General features: G+C 54.0%; 1 protein-coding gene across 4 annotated transcripts in view; it reads left to right on the forward strand.

Moving 5' to 3' along the window:
- Window positions 1-17699, forward strand: part of CACNA2D2 (calcium voltage-gated channel auxiliary subunit alpha2delta 2) — a 233036-nt gene that overhangs the window by 178552 nt on the left and 36785 nt on the right. For all 4 annotated transcript variants that reach the window (XM_061458299.1, XM_061458297.1, XM_061458298.1 and 1 more), the window contains one exon: window positions 13150-13209. In XM_061458299.1, coding sequence (XP_061314283.1) covers window positions 13150-13209 — 60 coding nt within the window. The remainder of the gene's footprint in view (window positions 1-13149; window positions 13210-17699) is intronic.

Here is a 17699-nt window from a genome sequence, read left to right on the forward strand (position 1 = left end):
GTCGTTTGCTTTTGCAGTTGAATTCCCTGGGTTCAAACTGGGCTGGTGTCCGCTTAGTGTTGCAGTTGGACTGTGTGATTGCTCTATGTCCCTTCCACCTGAACCATTCTATTCTGTTCAGTTCTACTGTTTTCTAGCAGGTTCCTAGCTTAGCCTAGATCTTTGCTAACCCATTTCAGTTAGACGAGGGTGAGGAGCGCTGCTTCCCCTGGGCAGATCTGGAGCCAAGGCAAGTGGTGAGCAGCTTGGAGGGAGCCAGAGCTGCACTCTCTTCCCCTGCAAAGCGGCTCCCCAGCCTGCGAGCAGGCACCAGGCTCTTGAGAGGCTCAGCTAAGCCAATGCAAATCCATGGCCAGTCAGGGCCTTGACACAGCTTCTCTCGTTATCAAGGCTGTCTTCAAGACCCTGTGCTCTGTGCACAGCAACCCTGGCTGGACGTGGGGTGGCCCTTCCAGACGGTGACTGCTGCGATGTTCGGTGAATGGGGCTTGCCACCGGTTCTGCCGCAGTGCAAGCAGTCCCTGCAAGGCAGCAGGTTTGAAGAAGCCAGCTGGATGGTTTTATGACCATTAATATCATTTGCAGTTATGCAGGCCGTGGCTATGATACAAATAATTAAATCTCATGCTTCACAGCATCAGCTGATCGCTTGCTGCAGTCAGGAGTGAAGCTCCTACGCAGAGTGTGCACAACTCATTAACTCTGTTCGAGGGGCTGGTTTAGACCTCCTTCCTCTGGCTTGTTCCTCAGTTTCCTTCCTCCCAGCTGCAGCTGTGAGGCTCAGCATCAGGGCATCATCCTTCTCCTTCTTCACAAAAGCCCAGCAAGAGTTGTCCTCTGACGTTGTTTGGCATGGATGGAGACAGGCCAAGCATGAGTCTTACCCAGGCTTCCTGCTGACATCTGTCTGCCCAGCCGTGTCCCAAGCACCGTGGCCAGGTGATGCTGGGAACCTGATGCCTTTCAAGTTCCCCTTGGTTCTCCCTGCTGCTGTTGTCAGAGGCTGGAGATGCTCAGTGGAGCAGCCTGCTCTGAGGAGCATCCCAGTTGCCTCTGCCTGGTCTGCAGGTAAATCTGCTTGCATCTTCTGCTCCTGCCCTAGGACCTTCAGGCCATTTGCTATTTGCCTCCCAGGTTCCGCCAGTCCTCAGATCCTGAATCCTTGGGATTTTTCCCTCTGGGCTGTGATGAAGTGCTCATTGTACCCCACCAAGCCTGTGTGTGGCCATGGCCTCATCTCTCAGCATTCTTCAGCCTCCTCCTCCTCCTTGTGGCCTGGAGAGGCTCCTCCTTCCAGGCTGAAGCCAGCTGAATGCACACACATCATCTGCTTCCTCTGTGGCATCCTTCTGTCTCCATTATCAGTGTGTTCTCTGAGATGTCAGGCCCAGGAGCAGAGCTCACAATGGTCCTCCAGGTTTGTCAGCAGCTCTGGCATCCTTGTTGTCTTCTCCGTTCCCTTTCTGGGACAACATCCCAGCTAAGCCTGTAAGGATGAAGACCAGCACTGCGATGGCACTGGGAGATTGAGCAGTGCTGCCTTAGCAGGTCACTGTGGCACTGTCCTGCTTCGCTGGGGACAGCAGAGCTGCTGCCGTGGCTCTGTGCCTCACCAAGGGAATCAGGGTGGGAAAACTGAGCAGAGAATATTTTTATATTTTTCCTTCTTCTTTTTCCTTTCTCTTTCCTCCTTTTTTTTTTTCATTCCTAAAGATTGAGTATAATCAGAGCTAATCAGAAAATTATGAGCTGTCTGATTGCTGATTAGATTCCTAATGTTAATATAGTCAAGAAGCCTCTCTTAGTGTTGTATTTTAAGAGAAGTGTAAAAATAACGTCTTGGAAGAGCAAGCCAGAGCTGCTGGAGCAGCAGGGAACCCAGCACTGGCTCAGCAAAGGTGAGGGAAGGGACAGGAGCTACCCAAACTAGAACCAGGTGTGTTCGCTTCCAGGGCACTGCAGAGCCGAGGAGGAAGAGCATAAAGCCAGCCCTTCCCACAGGTTAGTCCTTGCACAGAACCAGACATAGGTGCTGTGCTGCTTTGCTCTGGAAGCCAGTCTGCAGCTTCCTTTCTGGATTCCCTTACCAACAAAGAGCATCTTCCCTGGTAATTTTGCTCATGCATCTCCCAGTGTCATGGTCCCCTTCATCTGCTGCAGGCAAGGGGCAGCCTCGGGTGATGGTGAAAGGGAGCCCAGGGTGTGTCCAGTGCCAGTGAGTGGCATGGGACATCCAAACCCAATGCTGAGCAGCCAGCTGAGAGCCAGCATCGTGCAGGGGATGTTTCAGCCCGAGCGTGGCGTGCTCTAGTGGGGTCACCGAGATGGTGGCACAGGAACTGGGCTGGATTTTGTTCTCCTTCCCCCTAAAGCCTTCCAAAAACTGTGCATTTGTGATGTAGGCTGTACCCAGGGTTTAACCTTCAGCTCTTCAGCTGTGCTTGCTTTACCTCTCCTCATTCAGAGCTGGGCAGATGACAGGGATGAGGCTTGTCCAGTGCCTGTCATCTGCCTCTGCTGCCTGTGGTGGTCTGGCAGCACCCTGCTTTCTTCGCTGGCGCAGGGAAGTGTTGGGTGCTGCTCAGCGTCACCATTAGTGCCTTGCCTTTTGCTGGGCACACAGAGGCATTGAGCTGTTATGTTTGGCGACCTTCTCCTGAGTTTCCTGCTGGGCTTTCAAAATCAAAGTGAAAAGATATTGCTGGTTGGTGAGGGTGAGAGCAGGCAGGGCAGTGGGCTGCAGGGCTGCTGTAGCCGCAGCCTGGCATCCCGTGTGCGAGCTGCTGCCGCACGGACCACGGGCAAAAAAGCCATGGGACAGGCACTGCTGGGGCAGGAGGAAACCACAGGCTAGAAATAAACCTGGAAAGCCTTGATGGTGATGGAGCAGCCCTTGCCCAAAAGGCAGGGGTGAGATGCACTCTGGTGAGCACAGAGAGGATGCTTCTATGGATGCTGGTGTGAGCTGGGGGAAATCCTTGTCCACTTCTGCTTGGCTGAGCCATTGCAAAAATCTTTAGGGCCTTCCAGAAGCAGAACTGGAGGGAAATACTCGTGGTGGTAGTGGCTTAGGGGTGAGGTTTTGCCCTCTTTTGCTGTTTAAGCACTGAGGATCAATCCACGGTGTCCCTAGCACAGGGCTGGTGCCTCAAACTGGGCAGTGAAGCTGCCAGCCCCTTCCACAGCTTTCTTCCCCAGTCCCCACCGGCACCGGCACCAGCACAGCGATAACTCCTGGCTGAATGGCAGGTATTATGTTCTGGTGCACTAATGTTCTCGTTAATAAGCTCCTCACCATTCACCATGTGTTTTACTTTGATTCATCCCGATGGCAGTGCTGTATAATGGACTATATACTGTAATTGTCCCCCATTGTCACCACTTAATAACTTTGTATGATGTTATCACAGTAATTCCTCTATTTTTTTTTTTGCAAACTTCATCGAATTATATTTTGTTCTTAGTGAATAAAAAAATGAGAGAATGGTGAAAAGAGGCTGAAGTTAGACAGAAGTCTGCTCTAATTGCAGAGTGGGCTTAATAATACAAATGTCCAGGGCCAACACCTGGGCTACTTTTGTTTTTGAGCCTTTGGGAATAGGCCATTGGGCCAGCTGTGGGAAGGAGCTGCTATTAAATATCATTTCTGGTTTAAAACATCTTGATCAGCAGGAATTGGCTCTGTGCTTGGAGGATTTATTGTGCTTTGCTTGCTTTTGACAAGCCCAACTTCAAACACTGCAGGTGGGATTTGCATTCATGTCCAAAGGCAAGGGCAAGGAGTGATGATGTCCATGGGGTGGGTGCAAGAGCCACAAGAGTGGCCATTGTGGTGAGCAAGAGTGTGCTAGATGTTGATTGTTGGACTGTGCATGGCTTGGGCATTGCAACAGCCTCAGCATCTACCTGATGCTGAGGGAAGGGTTTGTGCCCAAGGTTGAGTGAGCAGCAGCAGGCAGCAGAGCTGTGCTGGAGCCTGGACAAGCACCTTCTCCGCGTCTGAGCTCACTGGCTGCCTCCCCAGGTTAGATGTGCAACACCCCACCAGGTATTTGTGGCTCCCAAGTGTTTGGCAGCGTCTCTTGAATGCTTATGGATCCTGACCCCATGTCTGGCAGGGGAAGAAAAAGTCTGGAAGAGAACAAACCCTGAATGTGATGAAAATCGAAGCTGGGAGATGGATGCCTGTGCTGCAGCGCCGCGGGTGGGAGGCAAGGGAGGGCTCCTTGGCATCCATGAGGCAGCAGGTAGGGACCTAAATGAGTTTTTCCCTGTAACACATGTCCTGACCTTTTTTTTTAAGAAATGAAATCTATTTTATTAATTTTTTCTTTTTATCAAATCTGTCCATGAAACATTAAAGATATGACTGTGGAAAAGGTCAAGAAACGTGTAGTTGTTGAAATCTTGTTCCAGTTGATGGCTTTTCCCTGAGGGGAGCTCTTCCACGCCTTCTCCTCCCCCAGCTTGGTCTTTAAAACAAAAAGCATCGAGTCTCCTTGAATTTTGGGTGTAACAGTGATGCTGAAACGTGCTCCTGGAGCACAGGGAGGGAAGGCACTGCAGGCTCTGCAGCAGTGATGCAGCCCTTGGGGAGCTGCAGGGTCAGGCCAGCTTTGCCATAGGGAAAACCTGAGCTGGAAGGGATTTCTCCCGACAAATGCAGACCTCAAGGGAGGGCTGTAAGGCCTCCAGCCGTGCCGGAGCTGTGTTCCCCAGGGAAGGGAGAGGATCCTTGGGGTTGCTGGTCTGCAGGGAGGGCACGTCCCAGGCAAAATGAATAAAGACAAAGCCCCAGAAATGGGCACAGTGGTGAGGGAATGCGCTTTGAGTCCCTCTCCTTGGCTTGGGTGGCTCTTTGTTTGCTGTGAGAATGGAAGACAATCACGCTTGCTGAAGGAGAGAAAGGGGAGCTGAGCTCTCATTAAAGGGGCTTTATTAGCACCGAGGCTTTCTGGGCATCACGTCTGCTGGGCAGCAGCTATATGCCCACATTTGCAGCAGGTGATGAGAGTGCTCCCCTTACAAAAGGACCATGGGAAGGGAAGAAAGAAAGAAATTCAAAGACAGTAATGGAATCAGGAGTGGATCTATATTGAAACTTACTGGGAAAATTGTATTGCAGGCATGACAGGCGTCTGTGGAAGCCAGAGAATGGAGAGATGCAGGGTGAAGTCAAGTGAACTCCTCTCCTGGCAGGGGCTGGGCTGAGTGTTGGACACAAGGGTGGGTATCAGACCATGGTGGTGGTCTGCTGCTGTTTGGTTCCTTCTTTTATTGTGACACCGAGGAAGCTGGGTCATGAGTTGGCCTTGCTGTGCTGTAAAAGTGCAGTCAAAGGACACTTAATTTTTAGGCTCCAGACAAGAGAGAATAGGTGAAGGGAGGGCAAAACCAAAGCAACAACAATCCTGCTCCACCTGCACAGCAGCCAGCCAGCAGCCTGTATTTGTTGTGTGGTCCATAAGTATCAACACAGGGGTAGGGGCTGAAGGGAAATATTGCATGAGGATTTGGGTCTTGGAACAAGGAGGCAGAGGAGTGGGAAAGCACATTGGGCCATCTGGCCAAAGAGCAGCAAAGCCTGAAGAGCTTGAGGTTTGAGCTCTGCTGAAGATCAAGAGGCTGAAGGGTGAGCAGTATCTTGATCTCACATGGGGTTGCACAATCCTTTCCCAAACCTGGGCACAGGGGTGAAGAATGTGAATGATCCCATTGGCCTGAAGAGCCTCTCAGCAACCCTCTCGTGTCACTCAGGAAAGGGGCACAACTGCCCTGGCAAAACAAAGCCAGGACAGGGAATTGGCCTGAAACTTGTGTTTTATGTGCCCAGGCAGTTTGTTGCTTTTCCCTGTTTGCTGGGTGTGAGTGTTCCTAACGCAATGGCAGTGCCAGCATTGCCGGTGCTGAGGAGCTAAAGTCAAATGACCAAACCCTTTCCTTATGTTTTTATTGTGTAAATTCATAATAACGGACTTTCAAGAGGAACTGTATAATTTGCTTGGTGGATTGTCAGGCCTTCTTTACGTATAATTGTTGTGAAGCCAGCAGTGATGGGTGAGTCCAAGAGGCCGCCCAGCCCTGCCCACGGCTCTGCCTGGCATCCTCCTGCTCCATCCGTGCCTGTCTGCAGCACCCAGAGCCATGGGTCCTCCTCGGGAGGCTCAGCTCATTGTAGCATCCTCTCAAGGGCACCATTCGCCCCTCGGTACATTGTCTTTGCTCAATCTCATCTCCTCCCTGTTTGCCATTCCCTGCTCTGCTGTGGCACAGCCCCTCCTGCTGCCAGTGCTGGCTACTAGCGCTGTCAAAGTGCTGGACCCCGCTAGGTGCTCCACCTGGGTGATGTCAGTGTTGTCCCCATGGCAGGAGAGCACAGCAAGGATGCAGACAGGGTGGAGGTGGATGTCCCAAAGGGATGGAAACGGGTCCTAGCACCTGGGAGACTACCTCTTGCCCTGAAGAAATGCCAGGGGTAGATGGATGAGTGCTGGGATTGCTGTGAGCTGTTTGGGAAGAGCCATTTGGTGACTTCCACCTCCCTGAAACATCCACCTGGCCCCTGGAGCTGCTGGGGCTTGGCTGTCACCTTTCTTGGTTTGCCATCTTTCAAGTTTGAGCAAAACCGATTCCAATTATTCTGCTTTTTTTAGGTGCAAACCACCACTAACGAGTCCTTTAAAAGATTATTTGCATTGCAGTTGCTTTTCTTTGGTGTTTTGAACTGTCACTTTAAACTGCTCTGGTCTAAACGTGCGGTGGTAGTGGGCGCCTGAGTGCCCGACCCCTCAGGCTGCGGGAGGGCTGCTGGTGGCACTGGGGGACATGAGGGAGATGCCATGCTTCAAGCCAGGAAGTTTGGGGGCTCGTTTTGGGGGCAAGGTGGTGATGTTTTGGTGTATTCTGAGGGAATTTCTCTGTGCTGATAATCTGCCTTTCCATAGGAGCTTGAGGAGCTCTTGCTGCGCCACGATGTGCCGGATGGAAATCCCCACGCGGCAGCAGATAATAAACGAGATGCTTTTTAAAGCTCGCACATCACCGTGCAGCAAGAGGTGATGCCTTAAAATAAATCGATTGGAAGCGGTTCCCAGTGCAAACTTTCTAGCAGGCTCCGCTTGACTGAAAGGCAAAGAGCTAAAGGGGAGGATTTCAAAGGCACAAAAGGCCTCATCCTCACGGAGCGGGGAGACAGGAGGCCACCAGGATAGGGCTTGGGGTCTCAGGGGTACCCTCGTGCATCTCACGGTTGTTGGTACCATGCGGAGCGGAGCACCTGCAGGGGAGGGAAGGCCATTCCTTGGACTTGTTGTCATCTTAACGTGGGACTTATTTCACAGAATCACAGAATGGTTTGAGTTCGAAGGGACCTTAAAGATCATCTGGTTCCACTCCCCCTGCCATGGGCAGGGATGCCTTCCATTAGACCAGGCTGCTTCAAGCCCCATCCAACCTGGCCATTATTTCTCCAAAATAAGGAAGGACAAGAAAGGATTGTTTTCCTTTGGCGATGCTGGCAGCTAAGGCTTGGCCAGGTGAATGCCTCCTGCCCCTCCCCAAGTGGCAAGTGTATCACTGCCTTTTTTTTTCTTTATTCTTTCAGAATCTGTTCCCCCCAAGCCCTAAGTAAAATTGATTTTTAAGTGAAACTATCTCTTATAATTGCCACTGAAACGCCTTGTGGTTATTGTAATGGATTTTGAACTGTGACAAGTTCTGCTTGATGATTGTGACCAGAGCTCTACAGGTTATTTGAGTGTGGTTTAGGGAGCGCCATTGGATTGAATGATTTGGGTTCATCTGCGGCTGGAGCAGGGGGCTGAGATGCCAACTAATACGTTTGCTGACCCTCCCACCACTGCAGAAGCTGAGGCTGCACTGGGACCTTGTGCTATAGGGCACCATCTCCTGAAACCCTTCATGGGACCATGTCCCTCCAGCCTGCGAAGCCCTCTTGGTGGCAGTGAGGGACTCAGACTGGGATGGGCAGGTCTGACACTGCTGGGACACGTCTGTCCCACCCACAGCTGACCCACATCTCTGTCTCATGCTGGTGGAGCTAGGGTCAGCTCCTGCACCCTGGTGTTTGCCCTTCCTTCCCCAGGAGGGGTAGGACATGGGTTATTTGGCATCACGTCAGGGAAAGCTGGAGCTGAGGAGGGTCCGAGCAGCTGAGCTGAGCTTTTGCTGTTGCTGCTCCCCAGGTCCTCCTCCCCTTCTGGGGAGCAGTCAGGGCAACAGGGGGCAGGGGCAGAGCTGCTCTCTGCTTGTGTGTTTGGAAAGCAAATGTGAACCCTCGTGGAGGGCAGAAACACCAGGAGAAGGGTAACAGAGAGGGGCTTTTCTCCAGGAGCTGAAGGGAACACCAGGGAAGGCTCATGCCTCATAGCCTCGTTGGCTGCACTGTTCTCTTGATGTTGGTGATTTTCTGTGTGCGAGAAGTTAAGCTTTTCCAGAGGCCTGAGGGATACTTTGGGATAGGAGAAGCACGCTGGGCAGTAATGCTCTCCCTTTGCTCCCACCTCTCTCCAAACACAGGGCTACCTTTGCTAGGGATGTTCCACTCCTCCCCAGGGTTGTTAGGACTGGCGATAGTGTTTCTTACCAGTAAAAACTGTGGCTCTGTAGAAGGAGCAGGAGTTGTTGCTGGCAGGGGAGCAAGAGCCATGTGCTGTTGGCTGAGAGTCACTGAGATGGGCAGTAAAATGATGTGGCTGTGGGGCTCATCCCAGGCTCCCAGGGCTGGGTGCTGGCCATGCCACTGCCCCACACACGGTCTGGCTCTGCTTTTGCTCCCTGTTTGTGCTTGTAGCTGCCAGCAGGGCTACAACACCAGGGTTTAGAAGCCCTTGGAGGGTTTACCACCCGCTCCTCATCATTCACTGGGTCTCTGTTTGCCCTCCCAGTGCCAGCTCCAGCTCCAGCTCCATCCTCCCTCAGTCACAGGATGGGTCTGGCTTTGGGAGATGAGACAGGCTCCGACCACCCCTTTCCCTCCACGCAGCATGGGGAATTATTGACAAACAAGTTAGTGCTTGGAAAGAGAAACGCTGCAGCATGTGTGAAGCTGCCTCCTTGATCAATACTGAGCCGTGGCTGAGCCCACTGCCGACTGGATTTCAGATGACGGCTGCAGGCGTAATAAGAGCCCTGGGATCAGCTGTCTCAGAGATTATTATGGGACGAGATGCTTCACTGCTTTACAGTGTTTACTCAAGATTTATATTCCCTATGTGTATATAAGGGGGTTGTCGTCTGTCGCGGCTGGTTGATCAGGTTTTGGTGGCGGCGTGCGCACTGTGCCTTTCGGGTTTGCTTCGGGGTGTGCGTGCGGGCAGGTCAGTGAATAGCACAGGATAGGCTGGGGATGAGGGAGAGCGGGATGGGGACACCCCGGAGCTGGTGGCAGGAGGTGGGACTGTGAGAAGGTGCCCACTGCTCTGATGCCCACAGGCTGACCTGGATGGGGGCGTGTGAAGCATGCGGAATAGGCTTTCGTCTCTCCAGATGCTCTGCAGTGACAGATGTGGGTTTGGAGTGCCCTGTTCACGGGGGAAGGATTGGTGTCAAAGGAGAAGGCTTGCGCCATCCTTGTTCCTTCATCACGGAGGAGGAAAGGCTGCAAAACTAGCTCCCAGGGGTGTTCCTGCCTGGGGTGTGGGTTACTTGGCTTTGTTGGGTGTGTTTGCATTTCACCTCCTTGTCTTCACATTTCACTGGCGTTTCCTTGCTCTGGGAGGAGGGCTGGGGTGATAAGATGCTGTGTGGACCTTTCTGGCCTGGTAGTGCTGGTTTTATCTCCAGCAAGGATCTCTGCTTTCAGCTGTGTGCCCGGTGCAGGAGGTTAATACACCTCATACATTGGGAAAGGTGCTGAGATGAGGGTGATAATGGCCATGGGGAGGGAAGGAACAAGGAAGAAGTTCTTTACTGTGAGAGTGGTGAGGCCCTGGAATGGGCTGCCCAGGGAAACTGTGAATGTTCCATCCCTGGCGGTGTTCAAAGCCAGGTTGGACAGAGCCTTGGGTGAGATGGTTTAGTGTGAGGTGTCCCTGCCTATGGCAGGGGGTTGGAACTTGATGATCTTAAGGTCCTTTCCAACCCTAACTATTCTAAGTTAAATGAAGGCTTAGCAGGAGTGGCTCTCCCTCGGAGCAAACATCCCTGGGCCCTTCCTTACCAGCTGCAGGGAGGAGCTGGGGACAACATCCCATGCTTCCCAAGGAGCATCCCCCAGCATCAGCACAGGCATGAGGTGCTTTATTTCTATGGAGAGGCTTAGGTCACAGCAGCGCTGGTGCCGTTACGCAGGGCTGCTCAGGCTGCTCTTGCAGGATGTTTGCCATAATCCTGTTTTATAAATCCAACCTTGGCCTTTGGCCTCCCTGTGCTGCTCTGGTCTCTGCTCTGCTGCCTCCCAAGTTAAACCCACTCATCTGACCGAGGCAGGAACAACCAGGGCATACTTATTGCCATGTAGGGGCTGGGAAGAGGGATTAGCAATGTGCTGGACCAGTTTGTAATGGAAATCTGCTGTGCAGAAATACTGGAATGATGTAGGAGAGCCCCGGGTGCGATGGGGGAGAAGGGGTGACACAAGGGATGTGGGGTGGGTGAGCTCGTGGGTGATCAGGGCTGAGAAGCAAGGTCCTGGAGCAACGCAGGGGAAAACCAGCAGCCGTGTGTTTGGAGGTGCCATCCTCTAGGCAGGCGGGAGGTCTCTCACCTCGTCCCCCTCTCCTTTCCTGCGTGGCTTTCGGGATGGAGGGCATGTGCCCGACCTGAGTCCGTGCTGCCCCTGAGGCTCCTTAATCCTCTGTGCACTGAGCAGGGAGCTCGTGATGGATCTGCCCGGGTGAGCAGCGAGGCGGGGAGGAGCGCCGTGCAGAATATGAAAGAGGCCAGGGCGCGATAAAGCCAGTGCAGCACCTTCCCCCTCAGACCCTGCCGTGGGGATCTCCGGACACCAATCCTTGCAAATCTGCTGCCCTTTGGTGACCTGCAGAGTCATTTCAATTCAGTGTTTTCAGCCTCTCAATCTCCTGCCCTTAGCTCTGAGCAAAGAACCGTGCTCCTTAAAGAGCCACGGCCAGGGCGCTGCCTGCACCGGAGCCTGCTGGAAACCTGCAGGTGTTTCACCCCCGCGCTTTAGTTTTGGTGATTCGTCTCATTTTTCTCTCTGCTGGAACCACACAATTGACAACCCTGGGTCTGAAGCTCCCGGGAGGTTTTGGTGGCAGCCATGTACCCCTGTCCAGCATCCCAGTGCATTGCCTGCCTCCTTGGCATCCCGCAGTGCCTGCGCACAGCGCACCTTGAGATGGACTGATTGATCTGTAATACGTGCAAAATCATGGTTTAATCATGGTTAGGGATTAGAAATAATCCTTGAGCTGTATCGATCGCGATAACATTATTCATGATGGCATTAATGAGGATGTCCTGCAGCACTGTGTGGCTCCAGGCAGCCTCATCACCTTCCACAGGGAGACATGGCCAGGGGGCTTGCTGGAGCAGCAGCATCCTCCTGGTCCTAACACACAGCTGTTTATGAGCAAAGCTGTCCCAAATAGCCCCCTCAGGGGCCCTGTCCTTGTTGCCATGCTTTTGGAGGGTCCCAAATCCCATGATCACCGTTGATGCCAGCAGCCTGTCTCTGGGCAGGAGCTGGCTGGGGCTGTAGCTGTGCCATCCTGCCACGGGCTCCCCCGTCCCTGTAATGTGCTATTTATCAAACAAGAACATCTGGATGTATTTGAAAGGGGCAAGAAAAAAAAAGCAAAGTTGTGTGTGGACAGAATTTGACAAATTGAAATTTTCCAGAGGAAAAATATCTCGTGTCCAAGTGTGGTTCCTGGGTGTAGCTGTCCCTTACTGCACCATTTGCAGCCCTCCAGGCACTTCACCCAAGGCGATGAATAGTTAAAGATGTCCATAAATCTTACCCTGGCCCATCATAAACAAATACGCTCTTATCGAGTACAGGAAAAGGCACATTTCATCACTGCTGCCTGAAACGCGACTCGGAATAAATGCCTGTCTTTAATCAGCCATCTCAATATGCAAACAGAGCACAAAAGCTTGGGGGGGGTGAGGTGCAGAATTGGGCCACAGCTTTTCGAGGTGTCTCTGAAGAGGCTGCGCAGGTGACACCGCACACATCTGCCCTGAGCATTAACATTACGCGGCTTGTCTCTCCAGCCCTGCCTTGTCTCCCAATCTCTTCTCTCTGCCACCAGAGCCATGGGTCTTTTGCTTCAATGCTCAGCTGAAAGCTGATCTTTCCCTTTGGATGCTGGCCATTGAAAGCAAGCACTTTGATTTGGAAAGCAAGATTAAAAAACAAGTGAAGATTAAACAGGAAAGTTTCAACCAGTGTGTGCTGAGATTATGCCGTGATGGATACGCATTTCCCTGCATCTGATAAGAACAAGCTGTGTTCCCTGGCTGGGGAGGGCCAGATCTATGATGACTTTCACTGCTCATCACCTTACTTTCAAGTACCTATGCTTTGCTATGCTCCTGGTAATATATCACCCACTGTCATGGCCCTGCTCCCACCATGCTGCCAGGGCTGGGTGCTGTGGGGCTTGATGCTGCCACTCTCTGTAGGCAGCAGGGGCACATGAAGAAGTCACCATCACACCTCAGGGCTTCCTTTTCCCAGAGCATCTCTTAGAAGGGCTGAGGCAGCATAGGAGCATTTAAGGGGTTTTTTAAAGCATTGTTGAAGCCCTGCAGAGAGCTGGGGGCTGTCATTACAGGGACCTGTGTTCAGCCCTTGCTGTGTACCACAAATAAGTGCCTGCCTGGCTCTGGCAGTAGTGCCAACAGCTGCCAAGCTTCAGTGGCTTGGCCCTGGTTGAGTTCATGTGGCAGCAATTCCTCTGGAGACGCTGGCTTGCTCTGGGAAAGGTGGGAGCAAGCAGGGGAACACCAGCTCCCCATGTCCAGGACACCCTTCTCCAAGCACTGCTGCCTGCAGTCCCTCTTCCTGCCCCCCTGCCTGCATGGTAGGGTCCTGTGGGTCCCCCAAACAGGGGGATGCTGGGTGCTGGGGTGGCACCCACGGTCCCAGGTTGGGGTGGGCAATGCCTGGCTCCTCTCGCTTTCCTCAGGCTCACTTTTCCTCTCCCACTTGCTTTGCAGAGACTTGCCAACGCAGCGGAGAAGTTCCAGAAGGCTCACCACTGGCAGGACAACATCCGGGTAAGGCTCCGTGCGTGCCCCATCTGCTCACACCCCCTTCCCTCCTGGACACGGAGTTCAGCGGAGGCACCAGCCTCAGGGATGACTCCTGGCACAGGGATGGCTCCTGAATCAGCTCCCCATCCCATCCCTGCTCCCAGCCCTCGGCTCTTCCTTCCCTCCTTGCCCACCCTCCCAGCTCCCTCCCGCGTTGCCGCTGGCCGTGCCGTGCTGTTCAGCATGCAGGTGGCCCCGGCACCGCCGCCTGCCAGCGCTAACGAGAGCAAATGAAGCGATTTTGAGCTCATTTCCAGCCTCGCCGCTGCCTGCGCAGGCTGGAAGGAGGAGGCAGGAGGTGAAGGTCGAGCTGGCGGCTCAGCGCTGAGGGTTTGGGGGCTGGGGAGGCTCTAACCCCCCCCCCATCTCCAGCAGTGGGCTTGTGCCGAGGTCCCACACGTGGTGACAGCAGCAGTGGCTCATCCATGGCACCAGCCAGCAGATGCGGTGGGAGCTGATTCTGGGGGAAGGAGCAATCTGGGCTGGGAGAGGGAAGATGTGGGTTTAATGATTGCATTTGACTTTGTAATTCTGGCGGTGATAGCGCTCAGCAGGAACCTGAAGGGTTCTGTCTGGAAATGCTCTCAAATTATAACAATAATATAAAAGGGAGGAAAGATTGTTTTTCTTCCCGTGCAAACGGAGTCTACAATAAAAAATACTGCTGAGCCACCCAGCCCCTTCCTCTGGGTTGGGCCAGATCCTGCCCAGCCCCAGGGAAACCCCTGCAGTCACCTAGGGGGTAACCCAGGGACAGCCCCACTGCTGGGCCTTGCTGGTGTGTTTGGGGGGTTATTTCTCTTCAACCGTGATCCACTAAGGGAGGTGAGGAGATAAGGATCTGGAGCTCATGTAGACCTTCCTGGCGTAGCAGCAGAAGTCAAGGTGTTGGCCTGCTTGGATTTTGTTCACCTTGTGGCCAGTGTGGGGTGGATGCTCGTGGGCAGCTCTTGTCCCCACAGGAGCCGTGTCCTGTAGGTGCTCAGGGGGGGCTGAGTTTATCATTAGCAGAAGCAGCCTCGCTAAGGAGAGGTGCGGGGTCCCCCCGGCCCTCTCCTCCAGCACACAGTTGTTATTGACACCAGTGGTCACCGACACCCCGGGAGCATTGCTCAGTTACTGTCACATCTTTCTGGAAGGCTGGTGGAGGGGAGATCAGGAATTTTGGAGTTTATTGGCTTATGCCGATGCTGGTGCCTCACAAGCACCTCAGCTGTGGGCCCAGGGCTCCTGGGGGAGCCTGAGACCAGCGCTGGGGGTGCTGCAGTCATCTCCCATGCGCTTTCATCTCCTAGTGCTGGCCCAACCTTGTGTGTCCTCTGGGCTCAGGAGCTCATCCCAAGGAAGCACCCAAAGCTTGGCTGTGGGCACCCCAAGGGCACTGTGGTGACCCCATGTACCCTGCACTGGGCTGGCACCCAGTGGTGAATGCCTTATGGCCATGGGCAGGGTGGCCTCCAAAAGACTAGAGCATTTTGCAGCAGTCCTCATTGCTTCTGCTCATCCCCAGGGACACAGGGACAGGCAGCTGCCATGCTTCAGGGCCCCTCCGCAGCCAGCGAGCATTCCCCCTCCATCTAGGCCTGACTGCCTTCCGCTGTGAGAGGGATTACAGTCGGGATGCTAAGGGTGCCGGGGAAGGCTGCAGCCCTGGGGAGCTCTTGGCTCATTTTGCCATTCACGGCACAAACCTTTCAGAAATCCACTTTCGCCGAAAAAAAAACCCAACCATTTTTAATAGCACTGTTTGCAACCACTTAATCAAGGTAATTAGGAGCGAGTCACCCAGAAACAATGTGCAGCGATGCGTCACCACAGTGCTCACCACAGCTTTATCAGGACAGCCCAGACCCGCCTGGGATGCTTGATGGACTGGCCCAGCTCTGCGCACAGCTCCCGGGGCGTTGGGGATCTGGTCCCCCCCCCAAGCAGGCAGCCCTGCCTGCACCAGCCCTGCTTCCCAGGCAGGGCAGGGGGATGGAGGGGCTGCATAAACATCTCTCGCTGCAGGGTTTGAACCTCCTTTTGCAGTCCTTCACCCGTCAGTGGCAGGGCACGGTCAGACCTGCATCTGCCACCGGTGGCACTGGCTCTGCTGCTGCCCCAGGCTTCCTGCGGGCGCAGCAGGGGCAGCGGGCAGGGCAGGCAGCAGCGCAGCGCCCGCAGCTCCTCCTCTCGTCCCTTCGCACCGAGCAGCGTTCCCGCTGCTTGCCGCTCTCCCCGGCTCTCGCAGCGTCACGTCCTTCCCCCGCGCCGTGGTCCATGACAGATTGCGGCGAGCGCGGTTATTTTTGTGTTGCCAGCCGAAGTCGCGCCGGCAGATGCTGGGTGTTTGCGCTGCATTAGTGCTAATGGCAGCCCCATTAAACCTCACTGCAGATGGGTTGCTATGGAAGTCCGGGGGAAAATGAACCAGGAGCAGGAGCCCGAGCGGCTGGGAGGCTGCTGCCAGCAATCACTCATAATGCATCTCCGTGGGGAAAGTTTCTGTTTTCTTGTGCTTTTTCGTGTGTTCCCAGCCACACAGCGGCCACGCTGGCCTTCCTGCAGGGTTGAGTTCAGCCTCCCACCTCAGGGGCTTTGCAGAGTGCCTCCCTGTTCCCAAAACAGTCTTCCTTGCCCCACACTGTCCTGCCTCATCACTGCTCCTTGTCCTCATCCACCCTCAGGCTCCTCATGTCCCCTGGCCATGGCAACCCAGGGCCATGTCCCCAGAGCTCCCCTGGACACCAGAGCACTGTCCTCAGCTGAGTGCAGTCTTGGCCACAAGGTCACCCATGCAGTGGCACCCAGGGCACCCATCATGTTGCCCCTCCAGCTCGTTTCACCCCAGGGCAGTGGGGGGCAGGGGGCAGTGGGGTAGGCTGAGGTGTGGGGCCATTGGGGGGGTCTGCTGGGACAGCTGGCTCCACTCTGTGCAGAGCCACTGGGGTCTGTCCCTCAAGGCGCATCAGTGCTGTCCCCCTGCTCTGGATGTCCCCAGCCCTGTTCCCCAGCCATGGCAGTGCTGCTGAGCCCCCCATGCTGACCATCCGCAGCAGCAGATGGAGGTGCCAGGGCTGCAGCCCACACCGTGATGCTGGTTACCAGGTTTCCATCCTCTGTTTGCCACCCTGCTCAGGCAAGAGACCTGTAAAATGTACCTATAAAAACACTGGAAGGTCATATTGAGTTTTTTCCTGCCATGCTTTGTATGCATCCTCGCTGACAAGCTGCCATGCTGTTCTCTCAGCTCCTCTCCACCTGTGTGCTCCGCTTTCCTCCAGGGTTTGCCAGTGCCTTAGGTTCTTTTCCAGACCTCCATCCTCATCCCAGCACCGTGCTGACCCAGGGGCTGCTGTCAAAGGTGCAGGTCTGCACCATCAGCCGTTAAATGCATCCCAGGGCATTGTCATCGCTGCATGTCAGTCTGCAGGAGCTGCCAGAGCCATTTGTCCCTTTAAGGGACACTCCAGTGCTGCAGAGCTCCATCCCTGCATTTATATGAGCTTGGCAGGATTATATAAATTGCCTTTAAAAGTTGACTTCTTTATAAGCCATTTTCTGCTTCATAAAACGTTTATTACTGTTGTTTTTCTCCCAGTTTTTGTTCCTCGCTGCATTTTCTAGCACTATGCTGGGAAGCTCCCCTCTTCCTCCGCCTGCTGCCCTCCTGCATCCCACTCTCCCCACCTTTTGGACGCTAAAAGGGGTGTTTGAAGGGTCGAAGCCCAGCAGACCCTTTCTCCTTGGAACAGAGAAGTAGCTGCACATTGAGCTGTGGGTGTACAGACCCCTCAGCATGGGTGGTTTTGGGGTGCGGTGGCTGGGAGCACGGATGCTGGGCAGCCCCATGCCGCTGCCTCCATCCATAACCCCCACTGCAAGTATGCGAGCAAATAACAAAGCCCAGATAATTTCAAGCTCCATTAGAAACGAAACTCCAGGGAAAACGGGATTGCTGTTTGCCAAATGGGAAAGGACAGGAGGAATAAGAGAGATTGCACTCCCGGCCACCCAAGAAAGGTGAGGGATAAATGGGGGACATAGCAGCACGGCTGGGTGCCCCTCCGTGGCCATGCAACCCTGGATGCAGCATTCCTGCAGGCACAGGGCCCTGCCAACCAGCTGCTCCATCACCATGGTGTGCCCGACGTGGGCCTGTGGTGGGAGCAGCAGCAGCTGTGCCATGCAGCGCATGGGCACCAGTGGCAGTGCCGGTGGGATTGCCACAGCCACGCAGGGCTTTGTGTTCAAAGCAGCGTTAGAAGGGCGAATGCCAGCTCCTTATCCTCCTTTTCATTTTCCTCCTCCTTTAATTACCGATCCTACTTATCGGCCAGGAACAGAAAGATCGTCGCTGTAACCTTGCACTTGCCCTTGTAGAAAGAAGGTTTACCTAAAAAGTTAGCAAATAAAATCAAATACTCCAATTTGCAGTCATCTTTGCCATTTCAAACCCAGTTTTCATTACA

The sequence above is a fragment of the Pezoporus flaviventris genome, unplaced genomic scaffold (genome assembly GCF_033815535.1).
Source record: "Pezoporus flaviventris isolate CSIRO_AGI_PZ_B2104156 unplaced genomic scaffold, CSIRO_AGI_Pfla_v1 ptg000026l, whole genome shotgun sequence".
Lineage (NCBI taxonomy): Eukaryota > Metazoa > Chordata > Aves > Psittaciformes > Psittacidae > Pezoporus > Pezoporus flaviventris.